The sequence below is a fragment of the Terrapene carolina genome, unplaced genomic scaffold (genome assembly GCF_002925995.2).
Source record: "Terrapene carolina triunguis isolate 2854851 unplaced genomic scaffold, T_m_triunguis-2.0 Scaffold116, whole genome shotgun sequence".
NCBI lineage: Eukaryota > Metazoa > Chordata > Testudines > Emydidae > Terrapene > Terrapene triunguis.
Window position 1 is genome coordinate 25,119 of NW_020664467.1, and position 18,587 is coordinate 43,705.

At 42.8% G+C, this 18,587-nt stretch overlaps 1 protein-coding gene across 1 annotated transcript; it reads left to right on the forward strand.

Annotated features, from left to right (window-relative positions):
* Window positions 1-753: 753 nt before the first annotated feature.
* Window positions 754-1,725, forward strand: LOC113406669 (olfactory receptor 6F1-like). The gene has a single exon (XM_026652477.1). It carries the CDS (start codon window positions 754-756, stop codon window positions 1,723-1,725), a length of 972 nt encoding a protein of 323 aa, XP_026508262.1.
* The last annotated feature ends 16,862 nt before the right edge of the window (window positions 1,726-18,587 follow it).

Consider the following 18,587-nt stretch of genomic DNA (forward strand, 5'->3'; position numbering starts at 1 on the left):
ATTTTGTGAAAAATGGCACGGTTTCACACTTTGTTTTCATTCCAATATGGAACAAAAATAAGACTCAAATTGGGTCCCCTACATCCCAAATAAGTGCTCTAAATAATGGGATAGAAAGTTGATTTTTTTCAGTTTTTTTTTTTAATTAGAAATTTCACTCTGAACATGAGACACCAGCCTGATGAGATTTTCAGCTAAACTTAATGTGTTTTCATGAACTATTATAGTTTCAACAAAATGGCATTTTTCAAAGGGATACAGTTTTCTAGAATTTTTTATTACCACTCTAGGCGCAAGTAACACAAGCCCGATTGAAGGTCAGAAGGGTGCAAAGGATTTAGGAATAGAAATCCTGTCAACCTTCAATGCAACTTGTGAAAAAACTCCAACTCTGTCCTGAGTAGACAGCAAAGTTGTCTTCCAAGGTTAGTGATGAAAAGAATGGACCAAATCCTGAAACTTTCTCAGGGGTGGGTGGAGTGGCGTTGCTGAGCAAGATCATTAAGACATGAAAGATACCATAGGATGAACATGCATCCTCATGGGTCTTATAAGAATGACGAATTGAGATCTCATCTTCATTGTGGAGATGGAAAGATGCACAAGGCAGGACGGTGTTGAGTAGCACCCCTTTTACCTTCTCTTATCTTAGCTTTATTAACAGATTGTGGGATCTGTACTTCTGCACACCCAAATTTGTGTTCAATGTGCTTAAATGCCTTATGATCTCTCATGTCTTGACAGATGGACATCATGGCTGCGACAAAAATAAGAAATCAAACCAGCGTGCAGGAGTTCATCTTACTGGGCTTTCCCGGCACTTGGTATTTCCAGATGTCCCTTGCTGTGCTGTTTTCTGTGATGTACATCCTAACCATCGTAGGGAATGTGTCCATCATAGCCCTAGTGAGGACCCATCCACGGCTCCACACCCCTATGTACTTCTTCCTCTGCAATCTCTCCTTCCTGGAGATCTGGTACACCACAGCATGTGTTCCCAAGGCTATTGGCGTCATGCTGGGCACAAGCCAAACCATCTCATTTGCTGTCTGCCTCCTGCAATTGTTTTTTCTCCTCTCCATGGGTGCCACAGAATGTTTCCTCCTGGCCGTCATGGCCTATGACCGCTATCTGGCCATATGCCATCCATTGCGCTACAGTTCCCTCATGAACAGCACTTTCTGTGCTCAGCTGGCCCTTGCCTCTTGGCTGTGTGGTTTCCTGGCTATCTCTGTGCTTGTGTCTCTAATATCCAGGTTGCCTTTCTGTGGCCCAAATGTCATCAATCATTTCATTTGTGACATAGATTCCTGGATAGCCCTTTCCTGTTCTGACATGCGCCTCATTGAGCTGGCAACATTCATCGACTCGTTCATTGTTGTCATGGTCTCATGTGCAATAACCGTGGTCTCCTACATTTTCATTATCTCCACCATCTTGAGAATCCCTTCAGCCCAAGGCTGGCAAAAGGCCTTTTCCACTTGCTCGGCCCATCTTACCGTTGTGACTATCTGGTACGGCTCTGCCATTTTTCTTTTTCTCAAGCCTTCTGCGCAGAACTCACTGGATTTGAACAAAACTGTCAACATCTTTAACACTATTGTAACTCCACTATTAAACCCTTTCATTTACACTCTAAGAAACAAGGAGGTGAAGGAAGCCTTCGGAAAGACAGTCAGTGGAATACTAAGTGGTTTTAGAAAAGTAGAAATGTCATCAAAATGACCAAAACTTTAATCATAATGTCCTGAAGGTAATTGTTATAGGAAGCAAAAGAATTAAGTCATGGATTTTTCAAAGGACAGCCAACTCCTTTTCTTCTGCAATTGCAGTTGGACCTACAGCCTACCCCAAACCCTAATGTAACATTTCCTTAGTGCATGTTGTTGTGTCTTTGCTATACAGCTTTCCTCATTTACTGTAACAACCCTGACAGATGAGCTCCAGTGGGAGGAGGAAACTTTTTTGTGTTGAAGATTCCAAGATGCTAGGTTTGAATGTCACTCAGCAGGATCTGTATGGATGGATCCATTGTTAATTGCATAAGGCCCAAGGGAGGTAGGTTTCCAACTTCCATTGGATGTTGTAAGCCTTGCTGCGGCCCTAGGCAGGCTAACATTCATATGTGTGTGTGGCGGGGGAGGGGGAGAGACACTAAAGCAGCCCACCATAGTAGCATTTAATTTCAGAAAGGGGAACTACACAAAAATGAGTAAGTTCATTAAACAGAAATTAAAAAGCAGTCACAAAAGTGAAAAGCCAACAAGCTGTATGGAGACTTTTTAAAAACACCATAATAGAGGCTCAAATTAAATGTGTAACCCAAAATTAAAATCATAGTAAGAGGACCACAGAAGTGCAACCATGGCTAAACAACAAAGTCAAAGAAGCAGTTAGAAGGAAAAAGAAATAGGAAAATAGGAAATTAAATCCTACTGAGGAAAAAAAAGAGAATCAACTCTGCCAAGTCATTTGTAAAAGTATAATTTTGCAGGCCAAAAAAGAATTTGAAGAGCAGCTAACCAAAGTCTCAAAGACTTACACCAACATTTTTTTAAGTACAGCAGACCAGGAATCCTGCCAAATACTCAGTGGGGCCACTGCACAATTGAGATGCTAAAGGAGCATTCAATGTCAGGCCATTGCAGAGAAGCTAAATGAATTCTTTGCATCAGTCTTCACTGCAGAGGATGTGAGGGAGGTTTCCACACCTGAGCCATGCTTTTAGGTGACAAATCTGAGCAACTTTCCCTGATTGTGGTGTCAATACAGATGTTGGAACAAATTGCTAAGTTGAGCAATCATAAGTTTCTGGGATCAGATGGGTTTCAACCTAGAGTTCTGAAGGATCTCAAATAGGACATTGCCCAACTACTAAGTGTGGTATGTAACCTATCATTTAAATAAGGTTCTGTACCATATGACTGGAATATAGCTAATATCACACCAATTTTTAAGGATCCAGAGACGATTCTGGCAATTACAGGCCAGTAAACCTAATTTCAGTATCAGGGAATTTATTAGACACGTGGATGAACAGGATTTGTTTGGGAAGAGCCAACACAACTCATACCTCACTAATCTATTAGAACTGCTTGAGGGAGTTAACAAACGTGGATAAGGGTGATCCAGTGGACACAGTGTACTTGGACTTTCAGAAAGCTTTTGAAAAAGTCCCTCACCAAAATCTCTTAAGCAAACTAAATGGTCATGGGATATGAGGGAAGGTTCTCTCATGGATCAGTAACTGGTTAAAAGACAGGAAACAAAAAGTAGGAATAAATGGTCATTTTTCAGAATGGAGAGAGGTTAATAGCAGGGTCCCCCGTGGATCTGTACTGGGACATGTGCCATTCAACATATTCATAAATAATCTGGAAAACAGGGCAGAAGGTGAGAGAGAAACATTTGCAGACAATACAAAATTTCTCAAGATAGTTAAGTTCAAAGCTGATTGCAAAGAGTTACAAAGGAATCTCACAAAATTGGGCGACTGAGCAACAAAATGGCAGATGAAATTCAATGTTAAAAAATGCAAAGTAATTCACATTGGAAAACATAATCCCAACTGTACATACAAACTGATTAGATCTAAATTAGCTGTTACCACTCAAGAAAGAGATCTTGGAGTGATTGTGGATAGTTCTCTGAAAACATCCACTCAATGTGCAGATGCCATCAAAAAAACTAACAGAATGTTAAGAATCATTAGGAAAGGGACAGATAATAAGACAGAAAATGTCATAATGCCACTATCTGAAGCCATGGTGTGGTGACACATTGAATACTGTATTCAGTTTAAATTGCCCCATCTCAAAAAAGATATATTAGAATTGGAAATGGTACAGAAAAGGCAACAAAAATTATTAAGGCTATGGAACAGCTTCTATATGAGGAAAGGTTTAAAAGACTGGGACTTTTCAGCTTGGAAAAGAAAAACTAAAGGGAGATATAAAGAGGTCTATAAAATCTTGATTGGTGTGGAGAAAGTGAATAAGAAAATGTTATGTACTCCTTCACATAACACAAGAACCAGGGGTCACCCAATGAAATTAATAAGCAGCAGGTTTAAAACAAATAAAAGGAAGTACTTCTTCACACAAAGCACAGTCAACCTGTAGAACTCCTTGCCAGGGGATGCTGTAAAGTCCAAAAATATAACTGAGTTAAGAAAAAATTAGATAGGTTCATGGAGGATAGGCCCATCAATAGCTATTAGCCAGGATGGGTAGGGATGCAACACCATGTTCTGCATATCCCTAACCTCTGTTTGCCAGAAGCTGGGAGTGAACTACAGAGGATGGATCACTCAATTGCCTGTTCTGTACATTTCCTCTAAGCCTAGGTCTACACTACAGCGGGGTTCCGACCTAAGATACGCAACTTCAGCTACGTGAATACCGTAGCTGAAGTTGCGTATTTTAGGTCGGCTTACCTGGCGGTGAGGATGGGGGAAAGCCGACCGCTGCCGCGCTGCCGCCGACTCCGCTGCCGCCTCTTGTCGAGGTGGATTTCCGGAGTCGACGGCAGAGTGATCAGGGATCGATTTTACCGCGTCCTCACGAGACGCGGTAAGTCGATCCCCGATAAACCGATTGCTACCCGCCGGATCGGCGGGTAGTGAAGACGTAGCCATAAGCACCTGCCATCGGCCACTGTCAGAGGACAGGATAATGGACTAGATGGGTCATTGTTCTTGTGTTCTTAACCAAAGTAGATCTTGTCAGAATATCAGCCAAACAAATAAGCACATTCCTGACCACAGAACATGTTGTAGGAACACACAGAACTCTTAAGTAACTACATAAATACATTGCTAACAGGGTGGTAGAGGAACACACAGACCCCTTGTAAAAAGAAGGATAGCATGACAGGGTAATAGATGAGAATATTTTGTTAGAACTACAAGGTACAAAGCTGGTAACAACCTATTGATGTAATACGTAACTTAGGGTATGTCTACACTACGAAATTAGGTCCATTTTATAGAAGTCAATTTTTAGAAATCTATTTTATACACTTGATTGTGTATGTCCCCACTAAGCGCATTAAGTCGGCGGAGTGCGTCGTCAGTCGCCCCTCCCTCCCTCCCTCCCTCTGTGAAAGCAATGGCTGACAATCGTTTTGTGCCTTTTTTCCTGGGTTACCCGTGCAGATGCTATACCACAGCAAGCATGGAGCCGGCTCAGCTCACCGCTGCTGTTGTGAGCACTGTAAACACCTCGCGCATTATCCTGGAGTATGTGCAGAACCGAGCTAAGAGACGCCAGCACGAGGACGATTGTGATGAGGACATGAACACAGACGTTCCTGAAAGCACGGGCTGTGGCAATTGGGACATCATAGCGGCAGTGGGGCTGGTTGATACAGTGGAACGCCAATTCTGGGCCCAGTAAATAAGCACAGACTGGTGGGACTGCATAGTGTTGCAGGTATGGGATGATTCACAGTGGCTGCGAAACTTTCGCATGCATAAGGCCACTTTCCTTGAACTTTGTGAGTTGCTTTCCCCCGCCCTGAAGCGCAGGAATACCAAGATGAGAGCTGCCCTGACAGTTGAGAAGCGAGTGGCAATAACCCTGTGGAAGCTTGCAACACCTGACTGCTACCGGTCAGTCGGGAATCAATTTGGAGTCGGAAAGTCTACTGTGGGGACTGCTGTGATCCAAGTAGCCAATGCAATCACTGACATTCTGTTATCAAGGGTAGCGACTCTGGGAAATGTGCAGGTCATAGTGGATGGCTTTGCTGCAATGGGGTTCCCTAACTGTGGTGGGGTGATAGATGGAACACATATCCCTATCTTGGCACTGGACCACCTTGCTAACCAGTACGTGAACTGCAAGGGGTACTTCTCAATGGTGCTGCAAGCACTGGTGGATCACAAGGGACGTTTCACTGACATCAATGTGGGATGGCCGGGAAAGGTTCATGACACTCACATCTTTAGGAACTCCAGGCTGTTCGAGTAGCCGCAAGAAGGGATTTACTTCCCAGACCAGAAAATTACCATTGGGGATGTTGAAATGCCAATAGTTATCCTTGGGGACCCAGCCTACCCCTTGCTCCCATTGTTTATGAAGCCGTACACAGGCAGCCTGGACAGTAGTAAGGAGCAGTTCAACTATAGGCTGAGCAAGTGCAGAATGGTGGTAGAATGTGCCTTTGGACATTTAAAAGCTCACTGGCGCTGTTTGCTGACTAGGTTAGACCTCAGCGCAACCAACATTCCCATTGTTATTGCTGCTTGCTGTGTGCTCCATAATATCTGTGATAGTAAGGGGGAGACATTTATGGCGGGGTGGGAGGTTGAGGCAAATCACCTGGGGTCCGATTTTGAGCAGCCAGATACCAGGGTGATTAGAAGAGCACAGCTAGGTACGCTGCGCATCAGAGACGCTTTGAAAACCAGTTTCATGACTGGCCAGGCTATGGTGTGACAGCTGTGTTTCTTCTTGATGCAAACCCGCCCCCCTTTGTTGATTTTAATTCCCTGTAAGCCAACCACCCTCCCCGCTTCAAAATAAAGTAACTATTGTTTTGAAACCATGCATTCTTTCTTTATTAATTAAAAAAAGTGAGATAACTGACAAGGTAGCCCGGGTGGGGTGGGGTGGGGGAGGAGGGAAGGACAAGGCCATATTGCTTATTGTAGCCACACTACAAATCAAAACTGTTTGAATGACAGCCTTCTGTTGCTTGGGCCATCCTCTGGAGTGGAGTGGCTGGGTGCCTGGAGCTTCCCCCCGCCTGAGTTCTTGGGCATCTGGGTGAGGAAGATATGGAACTTGGGGAGGAGAGAAGGCGGTTGTACAATGGATGCAGCAGGGGTCTGTGCTCTTGTTGGCTTTCCTGCAGCTCCAACAGACACTTCATCATGTCCATTTGCTCCCCCATTAGCCTCAGCATCACCTCCTGCCTCTGCTCTTTGTGCTCACTTCATGCTTTCCTGGCCTCTGCCACTGAATGCCTCCATGCATTAAGCTGTGCCCTATCAGTGCGTGAGGACTGCATGAGCTCGGAAAACATGTAATTGTGAGTGCATTTTTTTCGCCTTCTAATCTGTGATAACCTCAGGGATGGAGATGATAGGGGAGCATAGAAACATTTGCACCTGGGGGGAGATAAAAAAGGAGAGTAAAATATAAAGATGATACATTTCTGAGAACAAAAGGGAGACTCTTTCACAGTGAATCAAGCAATTCACAGCAGACAGCACATGTGCTTTAGGTACAAGGTCGCATTTTGCCTTTTATATTGAGCGCCTGCCGGTATGGAGACACATCACACACGGCTGGGCAACAGAATTCGGTTTCCAGGCAGCCATGGTAAGCCTTTTGGTACGTGGGGTTGGCTTCTTACGCCTTCATAACATGTGAGAATGGTTTCAAACTGCAGCGCCCTCCTTTCCCATAGCAAGCAATGGGTTGAGTTTCACATTTAAAAGGAGGGGCTGCGGTTTTCGGGTGGATGTGCAGCACACAACTCCCACCACCCCACCATGTGGCTATTCTCTGGGATGATCCCTTCACCCCTCCCCCCGCCGCGTGGCTATTCGCCATGATGATCCCTTTTAGCCAAGCGCATACAGCCCAGCATGAACGGGGTCCTTTTACTGTTCCCTTACAAAAATCCCCCTATTTCAACCAGGTGACCATGAATGATATCATAGAATCATAGAATATCAAGATTGGAAGGGACCTCAGGAGGTCATCTAGTCCAACCCCTTGCTCAAAGCAGGTCTAATCCCCAACTAAATCATCCCAGCCAGAGCTTTGTCAAGCCTGACCTTAAAAACCTCTAAGGAAGGAGTTTCCACCACCTCCCTAGGCAACCCATTCCAGTGCTTCACCACACTCCTAGTGAAAAAGTTTTTCCTAATATCCAACCTAAACCTCCCCCACTGCAACTTGAGACCATTACTCCTTGTTCTGTCATCTGCTACCTCTGAGAACAATCTAGATCCATCCTCTTTGGAACCGTCTTTCAGGTTATTGAAAGCAGCTATCAAATCTGTCCTCATTCTTCTCTTCTGCAGACTAAACAATCCCAGTTCCCTCAGCCTCTCCTCATAAGTCATGTGCTCCAGCCCCCTAATCATTTTTGTGGCCCTCCGCTGGACGCTTTCCAATTTTTCCACATCCTTCTTGTAGTGTGGGGCCCAAAACTGGACACAGTACTTCAGATGAGGCCTCACCAATGTCGAATAGAGGGGAACGATCACATCCCTCCATCTGCTGGCTATGCCCCTACTTATACAACCCAAAATGCCATTAGCCTTCTTGTCAACAAGGGCACACTGTTGACTCATATCCAGCTTCTTGTCCACTATAACCCCTAGGTCCTTTTCTGCAGAACTTCTGCCTAGCCACTCTGTCCCTAGTCTGTAGCAGTGCATGGGATTCTAACAAAAAACAAATTAATGGAGATATCCCATCTCCTAGAATGGACCTTGAAAGGTCATTGAGTCCAGTGCAGTCCCATCCCTTGCCTTCACTAGGCAGGACCAAGTACCGATTTTGCCTCAGATCCCTAAGTGGCCCCCTCAAGTATTGAACTCACAACCCTGGGTTTAGCAGGCCAATGCTCAAACCACTGAGCTATCCCACCCCTTGTTCTCAGTGCAGTTCTCTGCACTTGTCCTTGTTGTGTCACTGTATGAAAGGAAGAGTGAAAGGAGGGATAATAAAATTGGCCTAGGGAACAACATTATGTTGACTGAGTGAATGTCTTGTCACAGGCATACATGTGTTAGTAAAACTGTAGCTTGGTGTGTGGTACCGTTTGTTGTTGACAATAAACCTAGCTGAGCCTTTGCCACCAAACTGAGCGTGTGGTCTTTTTTTAATCATTAACATTGAGGTCTGCTGAGTCAAAAAGCTGCAAGCTACATTGGTTCAACCAACACCAGACCCAATAATCTGCACTTCGGGTTTTGACCAGTCAAGGCACATGTGGTCTTCCCTGAACTGGTTTTGAATAGGACAGGGCAATTGTGTAGCCAAGCTCTTCAAATGGAGTTTCTGTAACAACCTCTGCTGTAGAGGCGGTCAACTTCAGACTATGTTGCATATCCTTAATGAGTACCCACAGACTGATTTCAATGGTGGGCTACTGGCTCTTCAGCTGGCTGGGCACACTGGGCTTACTCTGATTATGAGAAGTTAGGAATTTTAGAAAATTGATATGGGAAGCAACGGGGCACAAGAACAAATCTATAGTCAGCAGTGTTGATATATATATATATATATATATATATATATATATATATATATCTTTGATATATATATATCAAAGAATCCTCACAATGGTATTGATCCACTACTAGATAGAAACAGTATAAATATCAATAATAATATAAAAAGACAGAAGTGTTTAATAAATATTTCTAGTCTGCATTTGGGAAAGAAACATATGATGATAATAACACTATTTCTCTTCCTCTTGTATCTCAGGAGGATGATAAGTCACAGCTACTATAATTACACCTCTACCCCGATATAACGCTGTCCTCGGGAGCCAAAAAATCGTACAGTGTTATAGGTGAAACCGCATTATATCAAACTTGCTTTGATCCTCCGGAGTGCGCAGCTCCACCCCCCGGAGCGCTGCTTTACCGCGTTATATCCGAATTCGTGTTATATCGGGGTAGACCTGTAGTATATTTAGACATTTTCAAATCAGCAGGACTGGAGAACTTGTGTCCAAGGCTTTTTAAAGAGCTGACTGAGGAAATCACTGCTCTGTTAATAATGATTTTCAATAAGCCATGGAACTCCAGAGAAGTTCCAGAAAACTGGAAGAGAGCTAATCTTGGTCCAATATTTAAAAAGAGAAAATGGAATGGCCTAGGTAATTATATACCTCTCAGTCTGACATCAATGCCAGGCAAGATAACGGAGCAGCTGATAAAGGACTAAAGGGGTGATATAATTAATGTCACTTCTGTTGTGTTTTATGAAAAAGAGATCCTGTTAACTAATTGGCCATCTTTTTTTGATGAGATTACAAGTTTGCCTGATAAAGGTAATTCTGCTGATGTAATAGACTTAATAAAGCATTTGGCTTGGCACCGCATGATAATTTGAATAAAAATACCCTAGAGAATGACATAAAATCAACATTAGAGAGAAAAGGTGGGTGAGGCAACATCTTTTATTGGATGAACTTCTGTTCTTGACATTGACAAGCTTTCAAGTTTACACAGAACTCACAGAACTGAGACCTCTGTGTAAGCTCAAAATCTTGCCTCTCCCACCAACAAAAATTGGTCCAACAAAAGATGTTACCTCAGTAACCTTGTCCCTCTACTATCCTGGGACTGACACAGCTACAAAGCACTGCATACATAAAATCAATATGGCAACCATTAAATGGATTAATAGCTTACTAACTGATAGGTCTCAAAATGTAGTAATTAATTGAGAATCATCATCTAGCAGGTGTCTTTCCGGTATGGTCCTGTCACGATTGGTTCTTGACACTGTGCTTTTTAACATTTTTATAAACAACTTAGATTAAAGCATAAAATAATCACACAGTTGCAGATGTTGCAAAAATTGGGGGAGTGGTAAATAATGAAGAGGCAAGGTCCCTGATATAGGGAAATATGGATTGTGTGGTAAACTGGATGTAAGCAAATAATTATATGTGTTTTAATGTGATTAAATTTAAATGTATACCTACAGGAACAAAGAACACAGGGCATACTTACAGGATAGGGTGTCTATCTTGAGAAGCTATGACTTAGAAAAAGTTTGGGGGGCATGATGGATAACCAGCGGAACATGAGCTCCCAGTGAGATGCTGTGGTGTAAAGGTCTAATGCAATGCTTGGATGCATAAACAGGGGAATCTCAAGAAGGAGTAGAGAGGTTATTTTGTCTCTGTATTTGGCACTGGTGCAACCACTGCTGGGATACTGTGTCCAGTTCTGGTGATTACAACTCAAGAAGGATGTTGATAAACTGGAAATGGTTCAGAGAAGAGCCACAAGAACAATGAAAGGATTAGAAAACATGCCTTATTGTGATAGACTCAAAGAGCTCACTCTAATTAGATTAACAAAGAGACGGTTAAGGGGTGACTCGATCAAAGTTTTTAAGTTCCCAAATGGGGTACAAATATTTATAATGGACTCTTCAATTTGGCAGAGATAGTTCTAACATGATCCAATGGCTGGAGGTTGAAGCTAGACAAATTCAGACTGGACATAAGGTGTTAATTTTTGCAATGAGTTCAATTAATTATTGAAACATTCACTAAGGGCGGCGGTTCTTTTTTTATTAAAAAAATATTGGATTATTTTTTAATAAAAGATATGCTGTAGGAATTATTTTGGGAACATTCTATGGCCTGTGTTATGCAGGCTTTGGAATCTATGAATCTATGTATTTATGAAGTGGTGCTTTCCCCTGTTACAGGAGTGCTCTGTAGCTGCATATCTGTAAATGGTGACTAGATCAGGTGCTAGTGGATTGCACTCAAGTATATGCAGCAGAAATCCTTGTTATAACTTATAACTTATAACACTCATAGCTGTGGTGGTTGGGTTTTTTTTTTTTTTGAGACTGCTTTGTGCCCAGCAAGTGGGAGGAGTCAAATTATGGCATTTCTCGTTATTTCACAGATGGGGAAAATGAGGCTGAAGGAGGGGCTCAAGTAAGACACTGACGTTCACGAAGTGTGGGAAGCATTTGGAAAAGTGTGCCGGTTTCCTAGCTGTTAGTACTGGTGCTTTAACCAGGAGATGAGCCGGATGTAGCAGAATGTGTTATACCTTCTAGGGAATTCTGTGAAATTCTGTTCTGATCAGACATCCCCAGGGTGATGGGTAGGTGAGGGAGGAGTACAAAACATTCCCTCTCATGCAGCCAATTTGAGCTGCAGTTCATTAATACGGTAGGTAGGGCTAAAAGCAGGTCGGTGGTGATGGAAAGAGATTCTAACCGATGCAGATGTCTACAGATTTTACCAGAGTCTTTTGGTTTTGGAGTGGCAGATTACCATTTATAATAACAACACCTCACACTATCCCAACAGTGTAAAAAGTGGAAGTGATTTAGACTCATCACGCACAATTTAAGCCCCCTGGACATTGCTACAGTGGTGTAGAGTAACCTTCATGGAAATGAGTATCAGGTGAAAAATCTTCCTATAACTGATATATATCTAGTGTTGGGAAAAGCAAGATATACCTCCATACAATGAACCATTTTTCAGGAGCCACGACTGTTGTGTGTCCTTTTGAGAGAAAAAGATTGGGAACAAAGGGAGTTTTTATTGACAAACTCCATCAACAGAGCTGGTAAGTTAGACCCACTAGCCAGATACAGCTGGAATTGTAATTAAAAGTAACTGTATTGTGAAATAACTTCGCTTTTCTTGGTAATGCGAGCTAGTTGGAAATCCTCCAGCCATTCCAAAACTTTTCCTCATTGAGGAGTCAGCTGACCCATACTGGTAGAATAGGTACAGCTTACCCCTCGTGTTTAATATACTATAAAGTCTAGGAAGAACAAAAGGAAATAGTGATCATTGTACTCTGAATAATTAATAGAGCCAATTGATTTTTTTCCCATCAAATATGTGGCTAAAAATAAAAATATTTTAGTTTTCATTAAAATTTTTCATGTGTATTTTTGGGGTTTTCATAAAAAACATTTTTGGTAAACTAAAAATGTTCATTTTTAAATCAAAACATTTCTATGACAGGGTTGTTGGCCTACTGGATGGAGGGAAGCAGTATATGTCATATATCTTGATGTAAGTAAGGCTTTGACACAGTTCCCTATGACATTCTCATAGGCAAATTACAGAAATGTGGTCTAGATGAAATTACTATTAGGTGGGTGCCCAACTGGTTGAAACACTGTAATGAAATAGTAGTTATGAACGGTTCTCTGTCAGACTGGGAGGACGTATGTAGTGGGGCTCTGCAAGGGTCAGTGTTGGGTCCAGTAATATTCAATGTTTTCACTAATGACTTGGATAATGGAGTGGAGAGTATTCCGATAAAATTTGCAGATGACACTAAACTGGGCAGGGTTGCAAGCAATTTGTAGGGCAGGATTAAAATTCAAAATGACCGTGACAAATTAGAGAATTGGTCCAGATTTAGCAGGATGAAATTCAAGAAAGACAAGTGCAAATTACTTCGCTTAGGAAGGAAAAATTGAATGCACACCTACAAAATGTGAGTTAAGTGGCTAGGTGGTAGCATGGCTGAAAAAGATCTGGGGGTTATAGTGGATCACAAATTTAATATGAGTCAACAATGTGATGTAGTGGCATAAAAGGCTAATGTCATTCTGGGGTATATAAACAGGAGTGTGGTATGCAAGACGTGGCAGGTCATTGTCTCACTCTACTTGAGGCTTTAGCTGGAGTACTGTGTCCTGTTCTGGGTGGCACACATTAGGAAAGATGAGACAATCCAAATAGGAGACAATCCAGAGGAGAGCAACACAAATGATAAAAGATTTAGAAAACTTAACCAATGAGGAATGGTTTAAAAAAAAACTGGGCATATTTAATTTTGTGAAAAGACTGAGGGGGAACATCCTAAGAATCTTCAAAGAGGTTAAGGGCTTCTATAAAGAGGATGGTGATCAATTTTTCTGCATGTCCACTGAAAGTGGCAGCAAGGAAGATTTAGGTTAGGTATTAGGAAAAGCTTTCTAACTCTAAGGGGAGTTAAGCTCTGGAATAGGCTTCCAAGGGCAATTATGGAATCCCCTTCATTGGAAATTTTTAAAAACATGTTGGACAAACAACTGTCAGGGCTGGTCTAGGTTTACTTCTCCCTCCAACAGTGCAAGGGGCTGGACCAGCTGAACTTTATGACGTCCCCTCCCACACTACATTTCTATGATTCAGTTACCAGAAATGGAACTTTTCAGTTTATAAAAAACCTAAAATTGCTTCATGGAAATACTTTTTTTGCTGAAGTCTCCATGTCATCAAAAAGACAAGTTTCCATCCAAAAATGTTGAAATGGATATGGAAATGTTTCAAGGATCAGTAATGAATTAACCTCTTGAAATTTACGGGGTCAATAATTTAGCTGAGGCAAATAAAGAAGAATATATATGTTGTTAGCTGGCTTGTATGTGTGTGTTCTTTTGGGGTGCTGTTCCAGCTCTGTGCAGAGAACTGGTTTAGCAGACCTCGAAAATACTACCCAGTGTGGTTAAGTGCTGAAGGCTGGAACGTCGTTGCCTTAGTAACGCTGTCCAGGATGCCCAGTGCTTCTGTCCTTGGTTATTATTAACAGCAGATAAGGCAGCCTCCTCATTCAGCAGAGCTTGATGTTACTCATAAAGAAAGACCACAGACACAGTTCGGTGACAAAGGCACTCAGCCAGGCTTACTGCCCCTTAGGGACAGTATGAATGCCCTGGCTCTGTGGTCACAAGTACACTAACACATGAGTGCTTAGTAGCAAGGAATGGATCAGTCTGCAGTGGGAGTTTCTGTCATCCCCTAGGCCACACAAAGAATTAAGGCAAAGTATCCTGACATTTATAGACTAAGATAAACAACTAACATACACAACCTACACACCACCTTATGTATTAAATGTCATCTGTTTGTTACCTCCCCTTGCTCCTAATATCTTAGACCCAACATCCTTACTCATTGATTTATCAGACCATCTTAGCTTGTACTAGATTGGGATGTATCTGTACTAACTGGAATATATTTATGTAAATATCTAATATCTAGTACACTAGCAACAACTTTTCCGAGAAGGTCAGACTAATGGAGCCTATATCCCAGTATCTTGTCTTCTGATAGTAGCCCATGTGAGAAGCTTCAGAGGGAATGAACAGAAAAGTACAGTTTCGAGTGATCTATCCCCTGTTGTCCAGTCCCGGCTTCTGGAGGTTTTGGGATGTCTATATCTGAGATCAGGGCACAGGGCACAGAAGTAGGAATATGAACTCTTATGTTCTATGCCCAGTTGTCACAAAGTCAGGGAGGTGAAGTGATTTGGACAAATCACTTCACCTCCCTGACTTACTTGCCCCGATGTACAATGGGAACAATGATATTTGCCTAGTCAACCATTCACTCCACTGTGCCTTAAGTCAGGCCTCTAGCATACCGGTGTGTTTTGTGGATGAATAGCCATTATTTACATGTTGCAGCTGTAAAGAACTACACAAGTCCTAAGTATTATTATCTGTCTGAGGATGATTTCAAACTAACCTACTGGAAGAAGGACATTGCAGTTGAGATTCTCAAAGAAGCCTAAGGGAGTTAATCATCCAACTTCCACTGAATGTTCCCGACAGCTAGGTACCTGACTCCCTTAACCCCTTTGAAAATACCCGGCTACAATGATGATCGAGCATTTATTCTTCCTGCTATAAACTGATGTTTCTCTCAGCTCAGGGACAGATGGCCTTAGAATATCAGGGTTGAATGGGACCTCAGGAGGTCATCTAGTCCAACCCCCTGCTCAAAGCAGGACCAATCCCCAGGCAGATTTTTACCCCAGTTCCCTAAATGGCCCCCTCAAGGATTGAACTCACAACCCTGGGTTTAGTAGGCTAATGCTCAAACCACTGAGCTATCCCTTCCCCCCTTTGCAGAATGTGGCAAAGTACATGCAATAGTGGGGTGGGTTATAGGTTGTTTCTTAAGCATTTGGTATCGGACAGGGCTTGGAACATGATTCCTAACTATTGTTCTGGTCTAGCCCAGACTGGAAATGTTTGAATGGAGCTGAGCCCAGGGAAGGTGAGTGGAAGAGGGGGGCTGTTATGTGAAAGGGAAACTGAGAGCCATTGCACTGTACATCTGGGAAGCTGTTTCTTTGTTGCATGTCTCTACTTGTTTGTCTTCTGGATTGTAAACTGTTTGGAATAGGGATGGTTTCTAGGCTATGTTGTTGCAGTTTCTAGCACAATGAGGTCCCAAGCATAGGTGGGACCATAAAATTCAACCAGAAGACACATAATCAATAATAAACAGAATTGCTAGTTTCTAATGTTGTTCCTTATTGCTGAGAATTTGGGGTGAAGGTCTCAGAAAGGACTAAGCAGAGCTGGCCAGAAAACAAGAATTCCCTTTTGTGAAAAATGTCACAGTTTCACACTTTATTTTCATTGCAATATATAAAAAAAGGGAGAATCAAACTTGGTCCCCTACTGTGTCAATGGTGGACCAGATGCTATCTTCTGCCTAGGTCCCTAGGCCTCACTAAACACTGACAAATGCGCAGCTGGAAACTAGTCTGCTCACCTGGGTGTTAACATTGTTCAAATAGATATTAAGTTTATAAGAATGTATTTAGTGTTTGGATTTTATGAAATGCTGGTGAGTTGCTGCATGCCTCAATCTCACCTATAATATCTGAATCCCATTTTATGAGGATTTAAGTCTTTGCTTTGCAACTATGAAAGTGTTTGCAATTAATCTGGAAACCCCCACAGTCAGGAGAGGAGCATTACCAAGTGTGAACTATGAGTTTACCACAAGAGGTGTCATTTCCTGCCCAACAAAAGAAGGCCTGTAGACACCAGATGAACCATTGTGTAACATCAGTGGGCAAAAGACTTTGTTGATTGCTCTCCCCACACCCATGAAGAGGAGAAGTGCACAAAGCCTCATTCCCTCACAGTTTGAACTTTGGAGTAAGGGAATAAAAATCCCTGACCAGAAGGGACTTGATCACAATGTTGAATGGCATTTGGAGAGGACAATATTTCTAAACATAAGCAAGGGATCCCCAAGCTGCTTACCTTGGGTTGGCCCTAAAGCAGTGGTTCTCAAAGTCGGTCTGCTGCTTGTTCAGGGAAAGCCCCTGGCGGGCCGGGCCAGTTTGTTTACCTGCCGCGTCTGCAGGTTCAGCCGATTACGGCTTCCACTGGCCCCGGTTTGCCGCTCCAGGTCAATGGGGGCTGCGGGAAGCGGCGCGGGCCGAGGGATGTGCTGGCCGCCCTTCCTGCAGCCCCCATTGGCCTGGAGCAGCAAACCACGGCCAGTGGGAGCCGTGATCGGCTGAACCTGCAGACGCGGCAGGTAAACAAACCAGCCTGGCCTGCCAGGGGCTTTCCCTGAACAAGCGGCAGACCGGCTTTGAGAACCACTGCCCTAAAGGACATAGAAAGCTGACATATTACAGCAGCTTCTATCTCCTTTTGAAACCTAGGACTGTAACTCATTTGGAGTGTATGTTTATCTGCCTTAACCTTTTAAATAATTCTCTTATTTCTTTTTCCTAGTTAATACATATATCGTTAGTTTATTATAGGATTGGCTACAAGTGTTGTCTTTGGTGTGAGATCTAAGGTGCAATTGACCTTGGGTAAGTGACTGATCCTTTGGGACTGGGAGTTACCTGAATATTATTGTGATTTTTGGTGTAAGGCAAGCTGGCCTGGGTGGCAAGAAAGACTGGAGTGTGCAAGGGGGCTGTCTGTGACTCCATGGTAAGGCTGTAATAATGCTTGAGGTGCTCATGCTTGATAATTGGTTGGAGAAATCTAAGTATAGAACACACAACCAGTTGGGGGTTTGTGTCCTGGTTGGTCACAGTCTGCCCTGATTTTGGCCCTCATGTTAGTGAGCCAATCCAGACAACATAAAATCTACATCCCAAACAAGTGCCCTAACCACTAGGCTAGAGAGCTAATTTCTTTTTCAGGTTTTCATTTTGATCAGAAATTCCATGCTGGAACTGAGAAACCATCCTGATGAAATTTTCAGCTAAACCCGATATGTTTCCTTGATATGCTTGCCAGAGGATATTGTGAAGGCCAACACTATAACACGGTTAAAAAAAGAACTAGATAAATTCATGGAGGATAGGTCCATCAATGACTATTATCCAAGATGGGCAGGGATGGTGTCCCTAGCCTCTGGTTGTGATAGGCTGGGAGTGGGCAGCAGAGGATGGATCACTTGGTGATTGCCTATTCTGTTCATCCCCTCTGGGGCACCTGGCATTGGCCAATGTCGGAAGACAGGATACTGGGCTACATGGATCTTTGGTCTGACAGACTCTGGCCATTCTTATGTTCTTATGTAAATATTTCAGTTTTAACAAATTGGAATTTTTCAATGGGAAACAGTTTTGTAAAAAAAAAAAAAAAATTACAAGCTCTAGGCCTAAGTGACATAAGTGCCACTGAAAGTCAGAAGAGTGTGTGTGACTTAGGAGTAGAAATCCTAGAACTTTCAATGGGACTTGTGAAAAAAATGCCTACTCTGTCCTGAGCAGAGAGCAAAATTATTGTCAAGGTGAGGCATGAAGAGAATGGGCCAAATCCTGAGGCTTTCTCAGGGGTGAGTGGAATGGGGTGGATGGGCTAGATCATCAAGACAGAAAAGATACCATATTGTCAGCCACCCACTGCACCCTCGTGGGCCTTAGAGGACTGTTGAGTGGAGCTCTCATCTCTATTGTGGAGGTGGAATGTTGCACAAGGAAGGACGATGTTGAGTAGCACCCATTTTCCCTTATCTTCTATTAGCTTTAGTCCCAGATTTCTGGAGTCTGCACTTTAGCACATCCAAACATGTGTTCAACATGTTTAAATGTCTTATGATCTCTCATGTCTTTACAGATGGATGTC